The sequence below is a fragment of the Gopherus flavomarginatus genome, chromosome 4 (genome assembly GCF_025201925.1).
Source record: "Gopherus flavomarginatus isolate rGopFla2 chromosome 4, rGopFla2.mat.asm, whole genome shotgun sequence".
Classification (NCBI taxonomy): domain Eukaryota; kingdom Metazoa; phylum Chordata; order Testudines; family Testudinidae; genus Gopherus; species Gopherus flavomarginatus.
In genome coordinates, this window is record NC_066620.1 from 154,950,389 (window position 1) to 154,974,117 (window position 23,729).

At 40.1% G+C, this 23,729-nt stretch overlaps 1 protein-coding gene and 1 non-coding gene across 3 annotated transcripts in view; both read left to right on the forward strand.

Moving 5' to 3' along the window:
* Window positions 1–23,729, forward strand: part of ELOVL4 (ELOVL fatty acid elongase 4) — a 299,610-nt gene that overhangs the window by 35,748 nt on the left and 240,133 nt on the right. For both annotated transcript variants that reach the window (XR_007773974.1, XM_050950174.1), the window contains exon 4: window positions 20,133–20,304. Coding sequence is in view for 1 of the 2 variants with exons in the window: in XM_050950174.1 (XP_050806131.1) it covers window positions 20,133–20,304 (172 nt within the window). In the remaining variant the exon portion in view is untranslated. The remainder of the gene's footprint in view (window positions 1–20,132; window positions 20,305–23,729) is intronic.
* On the forward strand, window positions 12,999–13,102 carry LOC127050407 (U6 spliceosomal RNA). The gene has a single exon (XR_007774219.1). It is a non-coding gene; the product is annotated as a U6 spliceosomal RNA (small nuclear RNA).

The following is a 23,729-nucleotide window of genomic DNA, read 5'->3' on the forward strand; positions in this document are numbered from 1 at the left end:
GTCACAGATAGGCTTGTGTCTCAGTGCCCATTTATAGAGAAAGTACACCTCTACCACGATATAACGTGACCCTGATATAACACGAATTCGGATATAATGCGGTAAAGCAGTACTCTGGTGGATCAAAGCAAGTTCGATATAATGCGGTGTCACCTATAACGCGGTAAGATTTTTTGGCTCCGGACGACAGCGTTATATCGGGGTAGAGGTGTAGATGCATCTGCCATCTGATGTGTGGATATGATTCAGAGTGAATCATATTTTCTGTGGGAGTGAAAAGCCACAGGGTTCTTTGGTTGAGTCCTTGCTGAGGCATTTATTCGTTGACATCTTTCCACCTTGCTTACCCGTAGTCTTTGGAAGAAAACCCAAATCTTTGAGCTCTTGAGCTGTAACCCACAAAAAGGTTTTCTGGATTTGAGTTGGAATGTCAGTATATTATTTAGGTCAGGGGTCGGCAACCTTTCAGAAGTGGTGTGCTAAGTCTTCATTTATTCACTCTAATTTAAGGTTTCGCGTGCCGGTAATACATTTTAACATTTTAGAAGGTCTCTTTCTATAAGTCTATATTATATAACTAAGTTATTGTATGTAAAGTAAATAAGGTTTTCAAAATGTTCAAGAAGTGTCATTTAAAATTAAATTAAAATGCTGATCTTATGCTGCCAGCCTGCTCAGCTCGCTGCCAGCCTGGAGTTGTGTTCACCTAGGCCGGCAGCGGGCTGAGCAGAGCCTGCGGCCGGGACCCTGGGACCCCAGACCTGGGGAGGGGGGTGTTCAGGGTTCAGTGCAGAAGGCTGGGGTGGGAGGGTGTAGGGCAGAAGGCTGGGTGTGGGGGGGTTCAAGGGTCAGGGCAGAGGGCTGGAGGTATGTGGGGTTGCAGGGCAGAGGGCTGGGTGTGTTGGGGGGTTCAGGGCAGAGGGATGGTACTGTGGGGATGCAGGGCAGAAGGCTGGGTGAGTGGGGTGGGTTAAAGGGTCAGGCAGAGGCCTGTGGGGTATGGGAGGTGAAGGGCAGAAGGCTGAGTGTGTGTGTGGGGGGGTCAGGGCAGAAGGCTGGTGTGGGGGGGTGCAGGGCAGAATGCTGAGTGTGTAGGGGGGTTCAGGGCAGAGGGCTGAGGGGCATGGGGGGTGCAGGGTAGAAGGCTGGGTGTGTGTGGAGTCAGGACAGAGGGCTGGGGGGGTGCAGGGCAGAATGCTGAGTGTGGGGGGGGGTCAGGGCTATGGGGCATGGGGGTGCAGAGTAAAATGCTGAGTGTGTGTGGGGGGGTCAGGGCAGAGGATTGAGGGGCATGGGAGGTGCAGGGTAGAAGGCTGGGTGTGGGTGTGGGTCAGAGCAGAGGGCTGGGGTGCTCAGCTCGTAGAGGTGCTCCCAGCCCCCTGCCCTGAGCAGCTCATGGCAGGGGGCTGGAAGGGATATGCCTTGTTCCACCCCCTTCCCCCAGGCTTTGTCCCTATCTCTCTCTGCGTCCTGTATGGAGCTGTGTACACGCTGCCACTCTTCCCCCCCCTCCCCATCGCAAGGGCCATCAACTGATTGGCTCAGGGACGGAGAGGGGGCAGGGCAGGAAAGCAGAAGTGGGGGCGGGGGAAGTTTGGTTGCCACAGAACCAAACTTCTGCCTTCTGCCCCCACAGGGGAGAACGGTGGGCGGGGGGGGCTGAGTTAGGCTGGGGGCCGGGACAGCTGCAGGCAGCTGTGTGCTGCTCAAAATCAGTGCCATGTTTGGTCTTCATTTAGGTCTTCATTATATTGGAAGATTCTTGTTTCCTTAAATAAGATTGTACTCCTGAAGAATTCTCATGTTTCAATGACTTTGAGGTGGGTAGATATGCACTTCTACAGGACGCCATGGTTGTGTCATTGACTTCACTGTGCCTGTAATAATCTACACGATGGTGTTAAATTGAGAAGAGACAAGTGATGTGTAGGAACGGTGTATCCAGATTGGTTAGCAGTATCCTCTGTAGAGGAGACAAGGACCGGTGAAGAGGAGCACAGAGTTTTTGCATCAGCTCTCCAGGTCATTCCTGCTAGTTTCTGGATGAGATTCACACATTTTTATTTTGTCATGAATATTTTTCATACTGTTGGCATGTGAAGCTTCAGTCTAATGTCACACCAAGATACTTCAGGGTGAGAATGTTTCCTATCTGTTGGCTGCAGAAATCTGCATGGAGGTCCAGCTTACCTTTTGATTGATTGGAAAAATGCTGACACAATAGTCTTAGAGGGGTTTGGTTTTAGCCTCCAGTATAAAAAATGTTCTTCCATGATTTTAAGGGGACACTCTGAACATCCCATATTTTCAAAAGTACTTAAATGATTCAGTGGGACTTAAGTGCATCTGAAGGTTTTGGCCTCTGAACATGAAAACTTACTTTTAACAGTCTAATCCAAAATATTGTTCATATAGTGCTGTAAATGTATATAATGTTTAATTAGTAGAATATACTTATAGAATTAGTAGAATATACCAGGAACCAAATCCCTGCCCCGAACTGTTGTCTAGCTATGGGTGAAACTCAAAAAGTCCACAGCTTGTTTAAACATCCATGACAACATGGAAATGCCAGCAGATCGAGGGACGTGATCATTTCCTTCTATTCGACATTTGGAGCACTGTGTCCAGTTTTGGGCCCCACACTACAAGAAGGATGTGGAAAAATTGGAAAAAGTCCAGCGAAGGGCAACAAAGATTATTAGGGTTCCAGAACACATGACTTATGAGAAGAGGCTGAGGGAACTGTCATTGTTTAGTCTGCAGAAGAGAAGAATAAGGGGGGATTTGATAGCTGCTTTCAACTATCTGAAAGGGGGTTCCAAAGATGATGGACCTAGACTGTTCTCAGTGGTACCTGATGACAGAACAAGGAGTAATGGTCTCAAGTTGCAGTGGGAGAGGTTTAGGTTGGATATTAGCAAAAACTTTTTCACTAGGAGGGTGGTGAAGCACTGGAATGGGTTACCTAGGGAGGTGGTGGAATCTCCTTCCTTAGAGGTTTTTAAGGTCAGGCTTGACAAAGCCCTGGCTGGGATGATTTAGTTGGGAATTGGTCCTGCTTTGAGCAGGGGGTTGGACTAGATGACTTCCTGAGGTCCCTTCCAACCCGGATATTCTGTGAAGAAAAGAATCACAATTATTGTCGTCATCACCCCCACCTTTTATCAGTTGAATGGTCAATATTGCAAAGTGTGAGCAGGAATAGTGACTCTGTGTACAGGATTTATAGGCCATGTCATCAGAAATCCTTCAGCTTCACCTTCGTCATTACTATGTTCTTTGCCTCATGCAGAGCACTACTGCAGAGCTCAGTTCTGTGAAGGACTGGATGTCCTATTACTTTTGCATGACCTCTCAATGGCTCACCTCTTGCACAATGTAATCAAAATAATTCTGCTGCATTTTGGGCCTTCTGAAACCCCTCTGAGGAAGAGAGGTCACCTGCCATAATACATCAAAAATACAATACAGCTAATAAAAAAAAATAGTATATGCCACAGACATTACTTATGCCCAGTGTGAGCAAGATAACATGGCTAAGGAACCTTAACTTTTTCAAACTTCATAAGTTCTTGATAAACATTCAGAAAAGAAGCTTAAATGAATTCAAAGATTCTAAACCATAATGCCTAGGTTTCCGGTTGATCTAGCTGAAATATGGTAGGGAAGAATACAAATTGAATTATACCTATTATTTTACTAAAATAGCAGTAATTGGTAGGGAATACCAAACCAATCTTTTATAGACTTTGTCCAATATCAAAAGTCGATTTTCATAATAAAATATCTGATCATTCGGCTAAGTATATTCCAAATGTATGATGACTTAATGATATGCTACTTACATTTAGATATAATTATTTTTTTAAAACTTTGTGTTCGATAAAGACATAACACCATTAAATCTGCACAGTTTCATAGGTACATTTCCTCCTCCTATAATACAAGACATTCCAAGTGTTGTTACCTAAATAGAGAGCTCAAATTTAATTTCCAGACAGAATTTCAGTAGGTCCTACATCTGTAGTAAGGACTTAATCTCATGAATCCTTTCTTTGACCAGATAGAAATCTTTAATTTAAAACAAAATATTTCCTGATACTCACTTTTCTTTAATTAAATTAGTAAAAATAACTAGGGGTATCCAAATCAGTTCTGGTTGCTCTATCACTTGAAAGTTTACCATGTGTAAACTTTTTATCATATCTTAAATTGGTGGCATATGTTCTAATAGATATAGATAAAAAAACACTAATTTTAGATTTGAATCAAGACTGCTAATTTAATAGCCCAAAGATCTCACTGAAGAAGAGTGTCTGTATTGGAATATATATTCTCAGTGGTGATAGAATAACCAGTGGATAAAGTTGTCAGGCGTATAGGAAAATTAATGGCTTGATCCTGCACTATTCAAATCAATGAGAGTTCTTCCATTGATTGGAATGGCAGCAGGATCAAACCCTAAATGCAGTTGTGGAGCTTGTACTAGTAACCAGCAACTTCAACCCTCTAGGTGGTGGAGAGGTTCAGCAGCTACAACTCCAGTCTATCAGGTGGCATAGTAGACTAGACAGAAATCTCAGAATCAATCCTCTAGAAGTTAACCACTTTTTCTAACCAAATTTGAATCTGTTGATTTTGAAAGGGGCTGCTGCCAAGTTGAATTTTGATATTTAGACCCTCAAACCTGCAGATATATATGGCCATCAAAATTCACCAGACATGTTTGATATACCAATGATTTGTGCATGATCTTATCATTACTTCTATTAAGAAGAGAAAGGAGAAGACATAAATCATGGTTTCAACACCTATTGCACCCTAATATTTGACTTTTTATAGCTTTAAGTCATCTGTATGTCATAATATTAGAAATAAGTTAATCAAACACAGAAGTTATTTTCCTATAAAAAGTGAAATCATTTTCTCAATTTCTTGCATGCTTAGTATCTGTTGTATAGTATGTAATGCTTTGTAGTTTGACCAGAATTAAGATAGATGTGCTAGCAATGGTATTTTTTTTACAAACAGAGCAACAGTAGTTAGCTGAAGTGGTGGTTTATGACACTCATATTGGTTACAGCTGAAGATAAAGTGGTAGTAATGGAACTGGTAGTAAGTCTCAACAGATCAAACCTAGTTTCCTACAGTCTCTTCTTGATTCTTGACAAATAACACAGAGAAGATGGGCATGAAGTCAGTGAACAAGGATTGCATAGAATAAGGGAGGCAACAGCCATTCGAAAGAAACTACATAGTGTCATATACGGTGAGGCCATTGAGTTCATCATTCATTCAGAACAGGCAGCCTCAGTTGGGCAGCACAGTGTATTGCTATGCCCAATACACTGACAAAGGCAAAATCCAGAGGTTACAGAACACAAGAGTATCTGCAACTGATTTATCACATGGCAAGCTGTAGTTTTCCCAATAAAAACAGTCAGTGTCCGTAATACAAGACAGTCCAGTTTTGTGAAACCTATGAACTGGAGATGCTGCATGTTTTGACAAGACATGCACCATAAACAGAAACTCATCTCTGTAACGACATTCAGGATGAGTAAACAGATAATGGGGCAGGTGTATTTCACCCACAAAACAAGTGTTCATTTAGCTAGAGTAAATGACCTCATAGCTGCTGAATCTAACTTGTTACATCCTGTTCATGAGGTTGATGATGAAGAAGAGTGAGGGCACCAAAATTACTGATACAGCAATGCATTGGCTTGAAAGTGAGCTTCAGCATGCAGCCATCTGAGGTACAGCATCATTACTGCAATCTTGTTAAGAGAACTGGCACTGCAATTCCACACTGCTACATAAGTCATAGATCATCATTTAAGGACAAACTCCAAGCTCATACGGGAGACTTATTTCAGTTTCTTTCATTGTCTGATTGGTCTCCTGCTGAGAAACAAACACTCTTAATTCCAACCAAGTATAAATACATATTCAGCTCACTAATGATTCTTGCCAAGATGATAAGAAAGCTGTCCTCATTTGCAATCCCCCAGGAGACATATTTCTGTCACTGGGTACATGTTGCATTTGAAATTCTAGGAGATACTTTTTCACTTCCTGGCCACAAAGGTTTCAGGGTCAGTGAGGATGATAGCCTGCACATGTTCCTCCAGTGCTCTGAGAAACAAGAATCAGTGAAATGCAAGGTGCTTAGTGTAGCTCAGTATTTTGTATATGGTGTGAGTATTGGCAGGAAATGGACACTAAAGCATATTGGTCTTGGGTGAACTCTCCGTCAGGCAAGAAGGTCAAAACAACTTGTTCAGCTTTTCCATAAGTCTAGCCACTGCAAAGGTGGGCACAGCTCTAGCAGAGAAAACCCTACAAAGTATGGAAGCTGAGAATGATTATGATATTCCTTCCAGCTTGTTCTCAGGATTTTTTCTCTATGCAGCCACCAATACTGACACAAATTATGCGTTTTCTGGATGTCAAAAACAAAATCCATGCAGCCCAAGTTACTGCTTGGCAAAGAGGACTTTCCCCATATCTGATGTTGAATCATTTAAAGCCATCAAATAACAGCACACTTTAATGTTGCTGATGCAATTGACACAACCCTATTAGCCATTGTAAGAAATGGTAAAGCTAAACCAGTATTCATGGACCGTGTTTGCAAAGAATGATACTCTGAATCTGAAGAAAACTGCAAAGCTGCGATGCAGGCAAGAGCTTCTGATTTGGCTTTTATTGTTAAACATCAAAATGAGACCCCAAGATGTGGGTTTCAGCCAGTTGCACATGACAACTAGCACTGAATACTGTCCAATCATTCACATGCCTGCCCAAGAGCTAGACATCCTCAGTGCTGTTGTACAGAGATGCAAATGTGTGTCAGTGCTTGGCCAGTAGTATGTGGTTCTGAACATTGATGAAGCTCTGTACTGTCAACTGATGGAACTAAAAAGGACACACCAGGCTACAGCGAATGGCTTATTCCATGATTAGGTGGCCTCCATATCTCACTTAACTTTCAAAGACGTATAGACCAGCACATACAGGCTTGAGGGCTAGCAGATGACTTTATTGAAAGTGGAGTTCTTGGACCAAATCGTCAGAACAAGCTGTGATGTCAAATAACATGCCAGGATGACACAGGACTACAAGCAATGTTTCAAGCATTGTGTTGCCTACTTTTCCACAACTCTTGGACTCTATAGTAGCACATGATCAAGAGCTTAAAGAGGATATTGTCAAAGCCAATCAGTCACATTCTTATGGTGAGTTCATGTCACTTCATCTTTGTGATTCACTAAAATTTTGAAATCCCACCTCCACATTGGTGACCAGTTGAGGTGAAGGTAGTAGGAACTTCAGGTTTTGGTGGTGATACATGGAAATGGTGGCCCTACTGCTCATGCTTAACCATGCCCAGAGAGAAGGAATTTGGGAGCTGCATCTCTTCACCTTCAAATGTGCGATGTCATTCTTCATGAGAGATGACCACACAATCTATGCAAGTTGGGGTACCATCTGCACTGTAGAAATACATCCACTACCACCTGAAGTGCTCAAGGAGTTCCAGCAAGGGAGCTTTATTGTCTAGAAATCATGTCAGAAGTTCAACTGAATGGACCTTGATCAGACCCATAAGTGGCTTAATGGCATAAGAAAGAAAGGAGGTGGAATTATAGGGATCACCAAGATTTGGTCAGCCCCCAGCAGATGAGCCTGTCTTACAAGCTGAGAGCCCATATTGCAGCAGACACCAAAGCCAAGTTCTACATTGGCTTGGATGACCAGTTTAGTTGCAATGAGTCAAGAAAGGCAAGAAAGCAACATGACAGAGGATGCACTCTGACTAATACTTCAAAGGCTTAAAGTTTTCTCTTGGGAGGAACCACCCACTTCGTTGCAAAATGTTTCAACAAGAAATCTGGCTACTGAAGCCATGCAAAGCACACTGTTGAATGCAAAGATCCTAAGACAAATATATTTGGACAGCTTTGTGGAGAAAGTTTATAACATAAGAGGGGATGCCTGGACATGTACACATTCATGTGTCACTGACAAAAAATAATGCTCCAACTTTTTTCTGCGCTATATGAGGTGAGAAAAGAAGTAAAAGGAAAGGCTTTAACCATGAAGGCAGACAGAAATATTCTTCAGTGACTAAACACAGGCTGTGAAGCCAGCGGGACTGTGAATTTGCAATAACATTTGAAACATGAGTTAATGCCTGTCCCTTTGGTATTGGCAGTCTAAGAACATCCACAAAAGCAATACTGGGCAATGTAATGACAGCTAATGTCCACTGTCCACCAACAGTTACCCTGAGCCCATTGATGGGTTTACAATCAAGAGGTTTACTGTTCTTTAGGAGCAACTCCTGTTTCAGATCTGACAAACTTGCTACACCAAATAAACCACTTTCATGGTATTAATCCATGTCAGGTAAGGTCTCTAATGAAAGCTTGTAGTTTATCAATACTCATAAACACTGTGAGATGTGTGTATGGGTAATAGCTAAGGAATAATGCGATAATATTGAAAATTAGGTCTTACGGTTTTGAAGTAAAATTGAGTCACATGGGAACAGTATGTCTCAGTGCCATCCGTGGCTATCTGATTATGCAGTATATTGCTTAATTGTCCACCTTTTCCCCAAGCAACAAAAGTTATTGGAAAGTTATCAAAGGTTTCCCTCAAAACCACTTGCAAGGAAAATATGACTCGCTGTCTGTGAATAAAAGTAAGACTAATTCAGTAGATCATAGGGTGGAGAAACACACTCTGGAACATTCATTGAGGAGGTACCTGGATGCATGGGCATATTTCATGAAAAATTGGATCGTAACTCATTGGGGTTGCAAGCACTGCAAAAGACTCAACTGTGTGGTGAGAATCTACTGTATAAGATAGGAAAAGTAACCCTTAATAAGCGTAGGCCCTATTTTGCATTTTATGATATTGTTTTGTGTGTTACCATTTGTTGCCATCACTCACACTTTTTTCTGTTTGAATCTCTGTTCTTTCTGAAATAAAATTCTTTTTGTTTCATTATAATTGAACTCAAGGGTTGTGTGTGTTACAGGAGCGGTGGTCTTAGGTAAAATTGGTGAACTGGGATACACTTTCTTTGGGAACAAGGATGTGAGATTTGATCAGGATCTGGATTTGAAGGATTTGGGGGCTGGAATATATCTATTGTCAACCTGCAGGAAGCAGGGTTGGTATAGTCCAGAGGAGGGTGCTTGAGTGGCTAATGGGCTGGTTGTGTTAGCCCCCATAGAAAAGCCATCCAGAGCCAAAACATTGGAGACTTTGCAGACACATTTGTAAAAACAATAATTAAGAGTGGAGAAGACTTCCACAGTATAGACGTTGTGTTTGGCAGGTACTACCAGGACTCTGTTAAGGGTGGTACAAAATAAAAATGCTCAAGAGGTACAAGACCCATGCAAGGAGTAGCAGAAGGCATATATGTGCTTCTTCCAAGTAACCGGAGGAATTTCACTGTGTTTTCAGAAAATATTTTTATCTGAGCAACTAATGACACAAGGATCACCTGATAAAATTCTGGCTGGTGGCTTTCAGGATAAGGCTGAAGCATAGGGCTCAACAGCAACAGTTCACACCAATTGACTGGTGCTCATGAGGAAGAATGAGACACAAGAAAGATTTTACACCATGTCCACAGTGATGCTGATGCCAACAACGTGGTGATTGCAGCCAGGGACACTGATGTGCTTATTTTTTTGCTGGCATACTATAACAAAATGGCAGATAAACAGTTTGGATGAAAGCTGGCACATCAAAGGAACCAAAATATTTTCCTGTTCGTGCCATTTGTGAGAAACTACAGAATGGACCCCCTGTTCTGGAAACTCTGCTCCCATTTCATGTACTGACTAGTTATGATGTTACCTCTTTTTTTTTTTTATCACTGGACACAATAAGATGACTGCATGGAAAGTGTTTCAGCAACACCGTCAGCTTCTAACACACCTTGGACAGGGTGTCGTGCACTCATAGAAAGTCGAAAGTGCAAAAGAGTTGATTTGTCAGAGGTAAGACTGGTCAGCAGTCCACAGTACTGATAAAACTCGTGCCATTTTGTTCACATGTTTGCAGTTATTGGAAGCTATACCCCAACAAATGGTGCTCTTTTCTTCCACATACAGAGAGCTTATTACCAGGCACTAGTTTGGCACTAGATGGCCCACTACCGAAATCTAATTCTTCCTCTTCCAAATACATTGGGTTGAAAACAGGAGAATAGAGGTCTGGTGCCACAGCTCAGGTCATTGGCATCAGTACCAGCGACTGCCTGGAGGCAATATTCTGTGGCTTCACCAAAGGGTGCAGAAGTCAACGTTGCAAGAACAGGACAGCACAACTTGTTTGCACAGAAGCATGCCAACGTAGAAAACTGGAACAAGGTTGTGTCAATGTTACCTGACCATGTTTACGGACAGTATTATGAAATAAGTAAATGTCATAAGTGACCCAATAAGATGTTGATTCAATCTGCCACTGAATACCAAAGTTTATGGAAATAGTACATTGATACGTGTGCTTAACTTGTGTGCATTAAAATGTTTACTTAATATTTAGTCAAGAAAATATATTCAGTTTTTTTAAAAACAGGTGTTTTCGGAGTACATGATGTATTTCTGATAATTGAATCAGCTTGCACACTTTTGTGTCAAAGTGCAAATGCTCAGGTTAAGAGCCATGTAAAAATTCTCTTTTGTGGTTTTATAACATACTAAAATATTTCTAGTACCTCTTGCAAATAAGAAACTGAAATTCAGTAGCTTTATAAAAAGATTGTGCATATTTGATTACTTTTCTTACACCCTACAGCTCATTATGATTGAACTGAAGGATGTTAATCCCAAACAAAAACGAAATAAAGACATTTCAGCGATTTCTGTATTTTGTTTCTTTGCTGTCTTTGTAGAGGCCTTTATACACAACATACAGCTTGGTAACAACCATATTTGGATTCAGCACACCCTAATTATCTTTAAAAAACTTGTTACCAACTTTTAACAAAACCTACTTCTTACAGTTAACTTTTTTGAAAATCCTGCTAATCTAGAGTATGCAGAGAACCAGTGCTGGGATTTGAGAATTTTACCCAGAGAGAACATTTTCAGCAGCCTTATGGGACCTCTTCAAAATCCTGCACATTCCTCCAAGATATGTATATGAAGTTCTATGTCCTCATTGCCTTTCCTGAAAATCTGAAAAAATATTTTCTATTTTGTGTTACATTACGGAATTGAGAAACATTCAGCTAACACCTTACATTGGAACTTTTTTCAAAGAAGGGAAACTACACATGAGCAGTTTTCCCCTGTTGATGTCTGTCCTGGCAGTGTCTTCTATTTCAATATGCATTTTCTGCTCACATTTTCTCTTGTTGTCTTGTAAGTATATTACTAAACTTGTCTAAATCTGAAACATTTTGTTCTTTCTGTTGCTTTTGCCTTTCCAATTAGTATTTTTACTAGTTTTGAAAACAAGGTGAAATGATTAAATATATGCACAATTTAATGCAAATGTTTGATGTAGCAGGATTTACAGTAAAAAATAGAAATAAAATATGAAGCAGAAGGATCAGGGGATAGGTGGTCATGTAGAAGGGGAAAAGTAAGTACAAAATCAAATGTGAACATTATGAACATTTTAAGGAAGAGTTGACCACGTCTTTGTGAATCTGTACTGCTTGAGTCTCGTACAGTATACAACAACTTTACATTGCTTTCAGCTGAGAGCAGTTTTCTCTCACGAAGAATAGTCTTTGAGTAATTCAGAGGGGTTTTTGGATCAGGCTAAGATATACGGGTTGGCAAATAATAATGTTTTAACCTTTTTTTCTGAAAGAGCAACAAAAAGTGCAATTAGGAAGCATGGTACAATAGCTGGGCTATAGTGTTTGGCACTGTTAGAAAATTTAAGTACATGAGAATCCGCAGGATATTTATCCCCTCTCCCCAACACAATGGAGGTTTTTTTGTAACTTCTTGTAAGTATAAAGTGAATTTAATTTAGACTGCTAAACTATTCATCGTTCATACAGAGGCAAAAAGAGATGAAAGAAGAATCAACTTTTTGCCACATCAGAAGTGTGTCCTGCTTTGCAATTAAATTTTAAAGATAAAGACCTGAAATTTTCAAAGGTGCTTCAGAGAGAGAGCGATAACTACAGAAATCCCATTAAAGTTCAACTCCCATAGGCTCTTTACAGCATTTACAGCATGGTCTTTTCAAAAGTTATGAATTTCCTCTTTAATTCTCATCAACTGAACAAATTCCTCAAATAAATTAAAATTAAGCATCTGTTTTGCTGGATTCCAACCTCCAATTCTCATTTGATCAACAGAGACTGGTTTTATTCTTTCTTTGGGCACATAGTCAGGCTCCTCTAGTCTATTGGGGTTTACAGGGAGCTATAGGTTGAGGAATTTGGGGTCATTTGTTGTGGGGGTAATAAATAGTTTGCAATTTTGAAATGTGCTACTTTTGATGCTAGTCGGCCTATAGTGTGAAGTGGACTAGGATAGTTATCTTTTGAATAAAAAGTATTTCTCTTTTCCGGCATTTCTAATAAGTGTACAAGTGCCTAGAACTTGAATAGGTATTTTTAATATAAAATAAACAAAATAATGTAAATAACTGCAGATTACAAATAAATTTTGGATTACAAGATTCTAAACTCTTATAAAACTCCATAAGAAGGAAATGTGAGTTAAAAAAAACAGCCTCTCCTTCACAGTATATACAGTATATTTATGATCTCATAAAAGATACTCCTGCAAGTCCTCTGTAACCAGTAATTAGAGTTCTTCTGAAGGGAAAGCAGGGAAAAGCGGGATTCCGCTTTAGAACCCTGTGGTGTATTGGGGTTTTTTTGTTTGTTTTTTAATTTCTGCCCTCATACTAAATAAATATCCTTTCAAATGGAATGATAAACTTAGTATGTGATACAAAACTATTCAGGCATGAAAGATGTGCGCGCGCGCTTGTTTTGGCAGCAAGTATATTAAAATTAGAATGAAATAGGACAAAATCAGCATGGTGCCTATGCAAGGATGACATGCAAATTCATGAAGCATTACATACTTTCAGATTAAACTAGATGATCTAATGGTCTTTTCTGGCCTTTAAACTCTATGAAAATAGGCCCTGTCTATGCTGGGCATTTTCACTTGCATAGCTACGCTGGTGCAAATCTCAGTATAGCTGTACTACACCAGTGTAAAACAGGCTTTGTACCAGTGCAGTTTACCCTGGTTTGGATCTGGTGAAAAAACCTACTACTGACAAGGCCTTAGGTTAAAATTGTTCATGTGAACATGAAGTCATCTTTAGAAAAGCTTGCAGTGTGCAGAGGTCATGGAGTTGGATCTGTTGCTGACCCCTTAATCGTAGGCAGTAATGTAATCTTTCTGGGCCATCTGGTGTCCTAACAGACTTAGATTTGACTCATATGAAGGCTCCCAGGGAAGAAATTTTATAATAAGAATAACATTATTGGTTTAAAAAATATTTAGTACTATATAATGTATATTTTTAACTATTTTTATTAATTGAATTATTTCTTTGTTACTCTTTCTGTTGAACTTGATATTAAGAAGCAACTTTATCAAAAATACAACTATCAGTTAGGTCCTACATTTTTGGTGCTTTACAAAGCAAGTTTAATGGTGCCTGTCTGTTCTTGATATATTACTTAATTGAACAGAGCATGGACATGCATGCTTTCCTATCCCCATCTCCAAATGGCTGCTTGACCTTGGACAAGCAACTTAATATTTCTTTGTTTCATTTTTTCATCTATAAAAATAGTCCTTAGGAGTATTGGGATAATTAAAGACTTTACAGCACTTGACACCTGTCAACTTCTTTGTAAGTGATAAGTAGTAGCAAAACTGAATTATTTATAGCTGTTGAGCAGAGCATGCAACTGATACTTTCTACTTATGTAGCACCCTTTAAGTGGGGATTTTGAGTTTCTGTTAAAAAAACAAACAAACAAACAACTGGATAGGCATAGTCCCACTGAGAAATGGGGAACTGGAGGCAAATACCACCCGGGATCTTTCAAATTCTTCATGCCTTACAGGAAGGGAATGTCTTTTAAATAGATTCAGTGTTGTTCAATTGAATTCACCTAGCAGGATGTGAATAATCTGCAGGACAGGTAGAATTCTAAGGCTCCTGGACTATAAATATTGAGTGAGCTGTCAAGGTCTTATAGCAACCCTACAGTGTGCTGGGCATAGGAACCAGGTTGTCTGACTACCAGACTTCACTTTTACTTTCACACTATGTAATCCACATTAATCTTCAAACACTGTTTCTTTAAGAGCAGTTACTGTACTACAGTGCCATCAATGGGCGTGAGGCCAAGTCTTGCTGTAGGAGTTAAATATATGACTGCCTGGCCCAGAGGCAGGAGTGCTACTTATTGAGCATTATGTATCTTAAAAATTCTTTTGGCTTGTCCATATATCCGGGAACTCCCAGCTCTGGTGGTCTTCTTTGTTTACTTCTTTCATCTACTCTCCCTCTCCCTCTTATGACAGAAATTACCCAGTTTTGTCTCTGTTCATATAACTAATGAGTCTGCCTCACCTCCCTAGCATCTGCATTGGTTTCAAAATATATGCAGAGATGATGAAGCAGGCATTCAGCAGTTAATATACAAAGCATGCAGATTGGCAACAATAAACTGTATTGTTACCCTTCTGGGAGCTCACTGATTCTGCAGTGCAGAACTGTAGTTTCTGCTCCTGTGATGCTTTCTCTTCCAACCTTTACCTAACCTGATATGCTCACCTCACTATCCAGGGTGTGACTTGATGGATCCAGAGGCAATTAAGACATCCCCCTTGCTCCTGCTCAGGTTGGGGAGGGAGACATCACCAAGCAGAAACAGCTAGGGCAGTGCTACATATCCTCCTCCTTCTCCTCTCTACTCCATTTATGTATTTGAGGGTGAGTGTGCAGCTTCTCTCTCTTTACTTCCACCCCCATGCAGGGGGCTGTCCTACATGGCTTCCATGTAATGGAGCCAAATACACCTACCACCACTGGACAGTGGAGCCATCCTGCCAGGGAGGTGGAGGAAAGGGTCGCTTCTGCTTGCTTTTTACTGCAGGGAGCTCTTGCTTTCTGCTGGCCTACTGCCATTTTGACTCTGTTCCAGGCCTGCCAGGGCCATTTTAATGGACAGGGTCCCCAAAAGACATGGGAGACCTTTAATTATGAGCTTACATATTTCATCTTCCATTTTTTATTTATGTGGCCCTAACACATATATGTATCCTGTGTTCATTACTGTAAGAGCAGGAATTTCTGTTCACGATTTTACATATTTGTTTAATAGCACTGGCAGACCTGTCCCTTGAAAATGATTTGAGCATTTTTGATGTGTGGCCTGACAGGTATTCATCTAAAAACAATGTACTTCAACTACAATTTTAATATGTCAATTAATGTACGTACCTCTGTGTAGGGTGACCAGATGTCCCATTTTTAAGAACATAAGAATGACCATACTGGGTCAGACTAAAGGTCCAGCCAGCCCAGTATCTTGTTTACCGACAATGGCCAATGTCAGGTGCCCCAGAGGGAGTGAACCTAACAGATAATGATCAAGTGATCGCTTTCCTGCCATCCATCACCACCCTCTGACAAACAGAGGCTAGGGACACCATTCCTTACCCATCTTGGCTAATAGCCATTAATGGACTTAACCTCCATGAATTTATCCAGTTCTCTTTTAAACGCTCTTAGAGTCCTAGCCTTCACAACCTCCTCAGGCAAGGAATTCTACTAGTTGACTGTGTACTGTGATCTGGCACACCAATTTAATTCAGAAGGGCAATATCAAAGAGATGTTCTTCAGCATGTGGTGACAGTTAACAAGTTTTTAAGTGCTCGTGGGTTTGGCTTCCATGTCCAGGATGATGTATTAGAATCCGAAAGCATTAGAAATTATTTTGGGATTTTGGAACTGATATCACAATTTGAGTCATTTCTGTCTGACCACCTAGCTATATTTGAACAGAAAGGGAAAATTAAGCCCTCCTATATGTTGTCAGCTGTCTCTGACATTCATTGAATTGATGGGAATGATAATTAAAAATACTATAGCAGCAGAATTATAGCAAGCCAAATATTTTTCTGTAATTGTTGATACAACTCCTGATGTAGTGCATGTAGACCAGCTCACATCATCTTCTGATTTCTCAGTTCAGAGGGGCATATAATTGTGAAATTCACTGAGTTTCAGCTACCTGAGAACCACACGTGCAAATGGCCAAAGCTGTGGTGGCTATGATAAAAAAAAATAAATTTTGGATGTGTCTGTCTGCTGTATGATAATACTACGTTCAGTCGGAGTCAACAGTGTTAACAATTGCTCAGATGCAGTCATTTTGGGGGGGGTTATGCAGTGACTCTATTCTTTATGGTCTGCCTCAACCTATTGATGGAAATCCATTTCCACAACATAAATACTGATACTAACTAGAGATTGTTGACTCAAAAGTCTGTCAGATACTCAGTGGTGTAATTGTGCCGATTCTACCAAGCCATTGTGTCAAAACTATAGCAGTATTCAACAAGCCTTGGAAGATCTTTCAAAAAATATAAATCAGTCTCCTGACACTTTATGCAACGTATCTTCAGATGAAAATGGAACAATTGGAGATCGCTGTCATGGCACTCTTTTGGACACTGTGCTTCAGCAGTTCAGACTGACTGGCACCCAGCTACAGAAGATGGACATAGATCTAAGTGTTGCTGTTAATGTACTGTCCTCCCTGGAAACATCTGTTGGGATATTATGTGACCAGTTTTGAGGATTTTGAATTCAGTGCAAAGAAAATGCATATGCTACTTCTGAATACAGTATATTCTACTTATTAGCAATCCCTCAGTTGCCACAAAAAAATTCCCATTATCTGGCAGTTGCTAATAAGCGAAAGGCAGGTTTGCAAGGCTGCAGCTAGGGAAGGAATTGCTGGGATGTGCCTTCTGTGGTTTCAGCCCTGCAAACCTTCCTGTGGCAGGTGCTCCGCACGTGCCAGAGTTCCTTCCCTGGCTGCAACCTCATAAACCTTCCAGCAGGTGTAGCCTTTCTTCAAAAAACAATAGTGTTAATAAGTGGCATGCCATTACCAATATCCAAATCCCATTAATATTAAATTCATTGGGTTGGGTTTGGTTCCTGGCAAAATTTTGCTATTAACTGGAAGTTGTTAATATCCGGATCACTAGTAAGTGGAATCTGTTGTACTGTCAACATGAGTTTGTTGTCACTGTAACAGAAAACCAATTGAGGGTGAGTCTGAAGAGGCAGTAGAGCCAGTACTTGAATGAAGCCATCAGTTTTGCACTGAAACATTTTTTGTTAGAACTGACAAACTTGCAGCTTGTCTGTGTCACAGACTGGATGCTTTCAATGTGCTATATGAGTACTTTGAAGTCCTGTTTAAACTGGGTTCAGTGTATGTCAGTGAAGTTCTCAGATATACAGCAGTTTATCCTCAAGACTTGGACCAAAACTTTCTTGACAAACTCTTTCAGTGTCAGTTCTCTGCACAAAATGAAACAAGTTACCATATGCACTGCATCAGCTGCTACTGCACAGTTGTCTGATGTCTACATTTTCTAATGTTGACACTGACCTATGAATTTTTCTCAACCTATCCATGACTAAATGTGAAGGAGAGCAGTCATTTTCAAAGGTGGATAGTATAAAAAAAGAACCGAGATTTACAGTTTGAATACTTTTGAGGGAACAGAGTTGGTCCAAGAAATGAACTTTGCCAACCTAATCACTGACTTTAGTTTGCTTAAATCTCAGGAAAAAAACAGCTGTAAACAAAGGTATGAATTGTTTTGTATAGCTTTTACATTGAGAGAAATGCCCGTAGCAATGGTATTTGTTTTTTTCACCTATCGGACACACCATTCACTATGTTACATTATTAATGATAGTGTATGTTTGTTACTGCATTTCAGTTATTTGTGTTTACAATGCATTGCTTTACCTCTATGGCTATTTTTTTGCTGTTATGTCTTTATCAAAAACAAAAATTACTGTCTTTGAAATTAGTCTTCAAAGCTTGAAAAATAAGCCTGATTATAATTTGGGTTGTTTACTGAACACAGTGTCAGTATGAAATACTACATTTTTGTGAAATATCAGAGAATTAGAATAGTGTGTATCAGGTCTCTAGAGAGAGCTGTTTTGATATCAATGCCTATTTTTGCTTTTTTGTAAATTGTTTTGGAGAAGAATTGGTAAGACAAAATCTGCGCAAAGTTGGGTAGTAATTCTACATGATCTTGCTCTAGTGAATATTGTTATATCTGAATTCCACTATATTTGGCTGCAGCAGTAGTCTGTACATGAAACCAAATTGCTCTATTTCTGCTTCCTCTGTAGTGAACTAGTTATCTGTTTTCCCTGTCATTCCTTGCATGGAATTGCTAAAGTGTTTTCGTGTTTAAACTGACATGCGATACTGAGCAGGCAACACTTCTGAGGAAACCTATTCACTGTAAATATTAATTGCTACCTAAACCTAATTCTTAATATCGGCTATGGTGCATGTTTTGTTCTCTTATTCTGTTAATTCTTTAAATAACAACATGTTTTTCATCGTATCAGGAAGGTTCGAAGTTTTGGGGATTTTTTGATTGTTTTTTCAGGAGGTAACTTAGAATATGTGCCCAAGGCCATGAGAGTTCTTAATCCAGCCCTGAGCCCTGATCTTACTCACCCTTATCTAATGAGTTAAATCTTTTACGATGCCAGAGCTAGAGCAGGGATCAACAACATTTGGCACACAGCCCATCAGGGAAATCCATTGGCAGGCTGGGATGGTTTATTTACCTGCAGCATCCATAGGTTCGGCCAATTGCAGCTCCCAGCACATCCCTCGGCCCGTGCCGCTTCCCGCAGCCCCCATTGGCCTGGAACAGTGAACCATGGCCAGTGGAAGCTGCGATCAGCTGAACCTGCAGATGCTGCAGGTAAACAAACCGTCCCAGCCCGCCAGCGGATTCCCTGATGGGCCACGTACCAAAGGTTGCCAATCCCTGGGCTAGGGTAATAGTCAAACTTTGTTTGGTGACTGGAAAGAATTTAGCAAAAAAAACTGGAAAGAAATTAGCAAACTGCTGTGTAGGGTTTTTCACCTTCCATTCAGCATATCTGAGGTCTGGATTTGGACGAGGTAAATTACATTGTCACAACTTTAGCGGGCTCCATTGTCCATTGTGGTTGGTGGGTTAAAAAATGGTCAAATGTGAATCCTCTTTAACCCAGTGGGCTGCACAGGCATGAGCTCAGAGCAGTTTGTTGCATGATGATGGGATGTGTCTTGTTCAGTGTATGGCTCCCCTTTTTTCCATTATCCTGCTGCCTTCCTCCATGAAGAAGATAGGAGAGACTCTGACTTCCAGAGCAGGCCTGAGCATGTAAAGAGGGTATTGCCCTCACCTGTGCCTGTCAGGTTTGTGGAACCAGGCACCATTGGTACTCAGTTGAAATCCACACTGGAACAGCCCAGTTAAGTAGTACTGGGGAATGGTCTCCACTGGTTAAGGATTTTAGTAAAGTTGTGGCCTCTGCATTTAACCATATTGTTGTGTATGTGCCTCCTTGTTTCTGTGTCCATGTCAAATTGTGGTCTGTTTGCATACAGGACTTTCAGTAGCAATCTCTGTAGAAGAGTCTAAGGTAAAGAGGAAGTACATGAGAGATAGTAAACTGCTTTCTCTTTAGAGATGGCTGAATTGTACAATATGGTAGCCTTTATAAAATAGTATATTGAACCCATGTTCAGAAGTTACAAAAAACTACATCCTTGGTTGGAGTAAAATCCAAAGAAGTCTAATGCTCTGATGTTGCCAGATGTTTAATAGTTAAATCATAACTGACTTCTCCTAACCTATGATTCCACTCCTGCTGTACATAACCCAGAATTCAGGGGATTTTTCAGAAATGGAATAGAAACTGCCAAAATTCTAGTCGTATCTTCCATTTCTTCCTCACAGCACATTGATGTAGTTAACCTTAATTTCATTCAATTATTTCTTTAAGAATCATTAGGATCTTTGTTCCTATATTGCAGATAGCTGGTGCTTTATGGTGGTACTTTGTCTCAAAAGGAATTGAGTACTTGGACACAATATTTTTCATCCTGAGGAAGAAATTTAACCAAATCAGTTTCCTTCATGTCTATCACCATTTCACTATGTTCACCTTGTGGTGGATTGGTATCAAGTGGGTTCCAGGAGGACAAGGTGAGTGAACTGTCTTTTTTTCTCTTCAGGCAATATAGACGTAATAGTGAGAATCAGCCTGTTTGGAATTAATAAAGAAACCAGTATTTTATGGAGTTAACTGAATACTATATGATAAGTCTATTCAAACAGCATCGGATCATAGCAGTTACATAGTGTAACTTCCTTCTTTGAGAAATGAGGGGGAGGAAAAGAGAACCGAGCTGTAGTTTTATGAATTGGAAAACACTTTACTCACAAGTATCAAATGCAAGACTGAGATTCCATTTTTACAAATTCCCTCTTTAAAAAAATTTTCACCTTGCTATATGGAGCAGGCAGATAAATTTGTCTCTCTCACCAGAAGTTGGTCCAATAAAAGATAATACCTCACCCACCTTGTCTCTCTAATATCCTGGGACCGACACAGCTACAACAACTCTACCTAATCTAACATTTTGCAGCTCCAGAGATCTAGGAATCAGAACTATGGGATAGTTTCTTCTCTGTTACTGCAGTCTAAATCCATTGAAGTTAATGGAGCTATTCTGAATTTTTACTAGAGTAGTTGGCCCTATATCTGAGTTTGGGGTTTGTTTTGTTTTATAATAAAACAAGTATCAAATTCTGAATTACTTATTTGAAGGTTAGCAATAAACCCTTGTCAACCATTTGTAGAAGTTTTATAATTATGCAAATCTATAATTAACGTTCTTTTCTTTTCTGTTCCTATAAATTTCACATCAAGGAACTCTTACTTCCATTGTTATCTCCACACCCTTCTTTTCTTGCATTGTTCCCCTGTGTCATGGCTTGTTTTGCCTTGTCTCTCTCAAATTCTACTGAGGCAGAAGTTGGAAGAAAATGTACCATTCTGTTTGTAAAGGGCTGTAAAAATAACTAATAAAAATAATTTGCAATTATAATCCATGTAATCCAGACTAAAATTAATCCTTTGTTAAAATATTCATATACTGTATTAAAATGTGTATTGTGGATTTTTTACACACTTATGCACTATATTTACATTTGAATACAAAATGTGAGGTTATATAAATATTTCAGCCCATGAGGTTAAATCCCCAGTCCAGCCTTAAGGTGAGAGGAATCCTGGGTTCACTGCACTTTCAGTCATTGCTGTTCACTGTACTCATTATGTGAGGTTTGTAGCCATTGAATATGTGCAGTTTGTAGTCCCAACTACCATTTTCCAGTGAACCCCTTACCTTTTAGCCCTTTATAGTTTGATCTTGTAAGTTGCTGAGTGCCCTCAACTCCCATAAACCTAGAGGCCTTTTCAAAGCTCAGCTCAACTCTGTGGTCCAGTTTTTCAGTCTATACAATTCCTGGTTCCAACAGAAGAAATGCAGCAGGTCTGTGTTGTGGCCCTTATGCAGCAACAGAGGCTTGGCATGGGGTCAGGATTTCACCCAATATAAACTAGGATATGTGTCAGGTTGTTACAGATTTCTTTATGTATATCTGTTCCACTGTGTTCTAGCAGATGACATATTGCCTGCATACCAGCAGGTCTAAATTTTCTATCAGAGTGCCAATTCACAACAATTCATAATGACAACGAATAGTCATGGGGTCAGGGAAAGAGTGAGAATGATTCTATAGCCTGGTGGTTAGGCCACTCCCCTATGATGTAGGAGACCCAAGTGCAAGTCCCTGCTCCCGGTAACTGTTCATTTCTCCAAAGTAATACATCTTTAACAGGAGAGATTGTGTAAGACTCATGCCATAATATCAGGACACTCTCCTGAGAGATAGGAGAACTAAATTCTAATTCTGTCTGCTTATTAGCCAGACAGGAATTGAACTAGGGTCTCCTACATTCTGAGGGAGCAGTCTAACCACTAGGCTACAAGGGAGGCTAACTTCTTTGTCCCCACCCCACTTGCTCTTCCTCAAGACCTACAAGAGATCATTCACCAGTACCAGCAGCTGCAAAAGTGGCACTGAAGAAGTGGCAGGCATGGATATGCACAGCAAACAGGGAGTGGGCTCAAGCATGTTATTTAATGTTGCTTTGGGGCCCACCCAAAAGACTTTTCTAAGCATCAGCAGGGGGGCAGTAAAAATGTTATAAAAGTGTGTGAGAAGTTTTTCAAAAGTAAAAACTCTTTACATGCTATATTTTGGATGAATCAGTTTTTGAAAATTCAAGTTGACAAGTGTCTCTTTAAGGTTGAGGATTTTCAGATGAAACTACAGGGAAATCCTACAGTCTGTGTTGCCAAAAAAAAGTATTACTCTCTTGTAAGGGATATCCTACCCTGCAGAGGAAATTACCATAAGTTCTGGCAAGAAAAGACACCCTCTCCTGCATGACAGTAATCCTTTAGGCAATGTTAGCTGTGTAGCAATGTGTGATTTGGAATCCTAGGCCATCACTACTTTTGCAAATGTATATTCTCTTAAAACATGCATGTATTTATTAATGTAGTGCAAGCATTATTTTTTTTAAAAGATTGAAGTATATTTACTATCTAAATAATACTTTTCATAGAATCACAGAACTGGAAGGGACCCCGAGAGGTCATCTAGTCCAGTCCCCTGTACTCAAGGCAGGACTAAGTATTATCTAGACCATCCCTGACAGGTGTTTGTCCAACTCGCATTTAAAAATCCCCAATGGTGGAGATTCACACCCTCCCTAGGCAATTTATTCCAATGCTTAATGACTCTGACAGTTAGGAAGTTTTTCCTAATGTCCAACCTAAATAGCCCTTGCTGCAATTTAAGCCCATTGCTTCTTGTTCTATCCTCAGAAGTTAAGAAGAACAATTTTTCTCCCTCCTCCTTGTAACAATTTTTTATGTACTTGAAAACTGTTATCATGTCCCCTCTCAGTCTTCTCTTCTCCAGACTAAATAAACCCAATTTTTTCAATCTTCCCTCATAGGTCGTGTTTTCTAGACCTTTAATCATTTTTGTTGGCTCTTTTCTGGACTTTCTCCAATTTGTCCACATCTTTCCTGAGATGTGGCACCCAGAACTGGACACAATACTCCAGTTGAGGCCTAATCAGCATGGAGTAGAGCAGAAGAATTACTTCTCATGTCTTATTTACAGAAGTCCTGCTAATACATCCCAGAATGATGTTTGGTTTTTTTGCAACAGCGTTACACTGTTGACTCATATTTAGCTTGTGATCCACTGTGACAGCCAGATCCCTTTCCGCAGTACTCCTTCCTGGGCAGTCATTTCCCATTTTGTATGTGTGCAACTGATTGTTCCTTCCTAAGTGGAGTACTTTGTATTTGTCCTTATTGAATTTCATCCTATTTACTTCAGACCATTTCTCCAGTTTGTCCAGGTCATTTTGAATTTTAATCCTATCCTCCAAAGCACTTGCAACCCCTCTCAGCTTGGTATCGTCTGCAAACTTTGTAAGTGTACTCTCTATGCCAGTATTTAAATCATTGATGAAGATACTG